Source organism: Solanum lycopersicum, chromosome 3 (assembly GCF_036512215.1).
Source record: "Solanum lycopersicum chromosome 3, SLM_r2.1".
Taxonomy (NCBI): domain Eukaryota; kingdom Viridiplantae; phylum Streptophyta; class Magnoliopsida; order Solanales; family Solanaceae; genus Solanum; species Solanum lycopersicum.
In genome coordinates, this window is record NC_090802.1 from 23,846,660 (window position 1) to 23,847,779 (window position 1,120).

Below are 1,120 nucleotides of genomic sequence, written 5' to 3' on the forward strand. Positions count from 1 at the left end.
GTCAGCAGAAGTATTGCACCCAACCATCGCATCTTGGCCATTTGACGCTTGGGGACTGGATATTGTAGGACCATTACTAATGCCTTCTGGTGGACACTTGTACATCTTGGCTGCAGCTGATTACTTTTCAAAATGGGCTGAAGCTGTCGCTCTTAAGGAGGTGAAGAAAGAGAATGTTGCAAATTTTATCTGAGTAAATATTATCTATCGCTTTGGGATCCCTCGCAATATAATAATATACAGTGGGAAACCATTTGATAACAAGTTAATGAACAAGATTTGTGATCTTTTCGACTTTAAGCAGTGTAAATCTTCTATGTACCATATTGCCGCAAATGGTCTTGCTGAAGCATTCAATAAAAATATATGCTACATGCTCAAGAATGTTGTCTCCAAATACAAACGGGATTGACATGAAAGAATGGAAGAAGCTTTGTGGGCATATAGGACAACATATCGCACAGCAACTGAAGCTACACCATATTCACTTGCTTTTGGAGTTGAAGCAGTCTCGCCACTCGAGCGTCAAATACCCTCCGTAAGACTTACTATTCAAGAAGGGCTCACTGAGGAAAATAATGCTCGACTGTGTCTTGCTGAGTTAGAAGCATTTGATGAAAAGATGTTAGTAGCCCAACAAAACCTCGAATTATTTCAAGCTCGTCTATCTCGTGCTTTTAATAAGAAGGTTCCCTTGAGGTGCTTTCAAGTTAGAGATCAAGTTCTTACGGTAAGAAGACCAATCTTTACTTCGCACAAGTCTGGGAGTGTTACATGGTATCCTATTAAAGCTTCAAGTTGGTCAAGCATTCGGGACCTTGTAACACCTTGAGGTGATCTTCAAGGCGGGAATGTTACACGTTATTCTAGTAAAGTTTCATGGTCAAACATTCAGGACCTTGTTACACCTTGAGGTTATATTCAAGGCGGGAGCATTACATGGTATCCTATTAAAGCTTCAAGTTGGTCAAGCGTTCTGGACCTTGTAACACCTTGAGGTTATCTTCAAGGCGGGAGCGTTACACGGTATATTAGTAAAGCTGCATGGTCAAACATTCAGGACCTTGTAAAACCTTGAGGTTATTTGCAAGGTGGGAGCGTTACATGGTATCCTATTAAA

General features: G+C 40.8%; 1 protein-coding gene across 1 annotated transcript; it reads left to right on the forward strand.

Annotated features, from left to right (window-relative positions):
- Nucleotides 1-421: 421 nt before the first annotated feature.
- On the forward strand, nt 422-832 carry LOC138347485 (uncharacterized). Its single transcript, XM_069295779.1, has one exon. It carries the CDS (start codon nt 422-424, stop codon nt 830-832), a length of 411 nt encoding a protein of 136 aa, XP_069151880.1.
- The last annotated feature ends 288 nt before the right edge of the window (nt 833-1,120 follow it).

Coding starts and splice junctions, on each gene's coding strand:
- LOC138347485 (XM_069295779.1), top strand. CDS start 422: ATGGAAGAAGCTTTGTGGGCATATAGGACAACATATCGCACAGCAACT.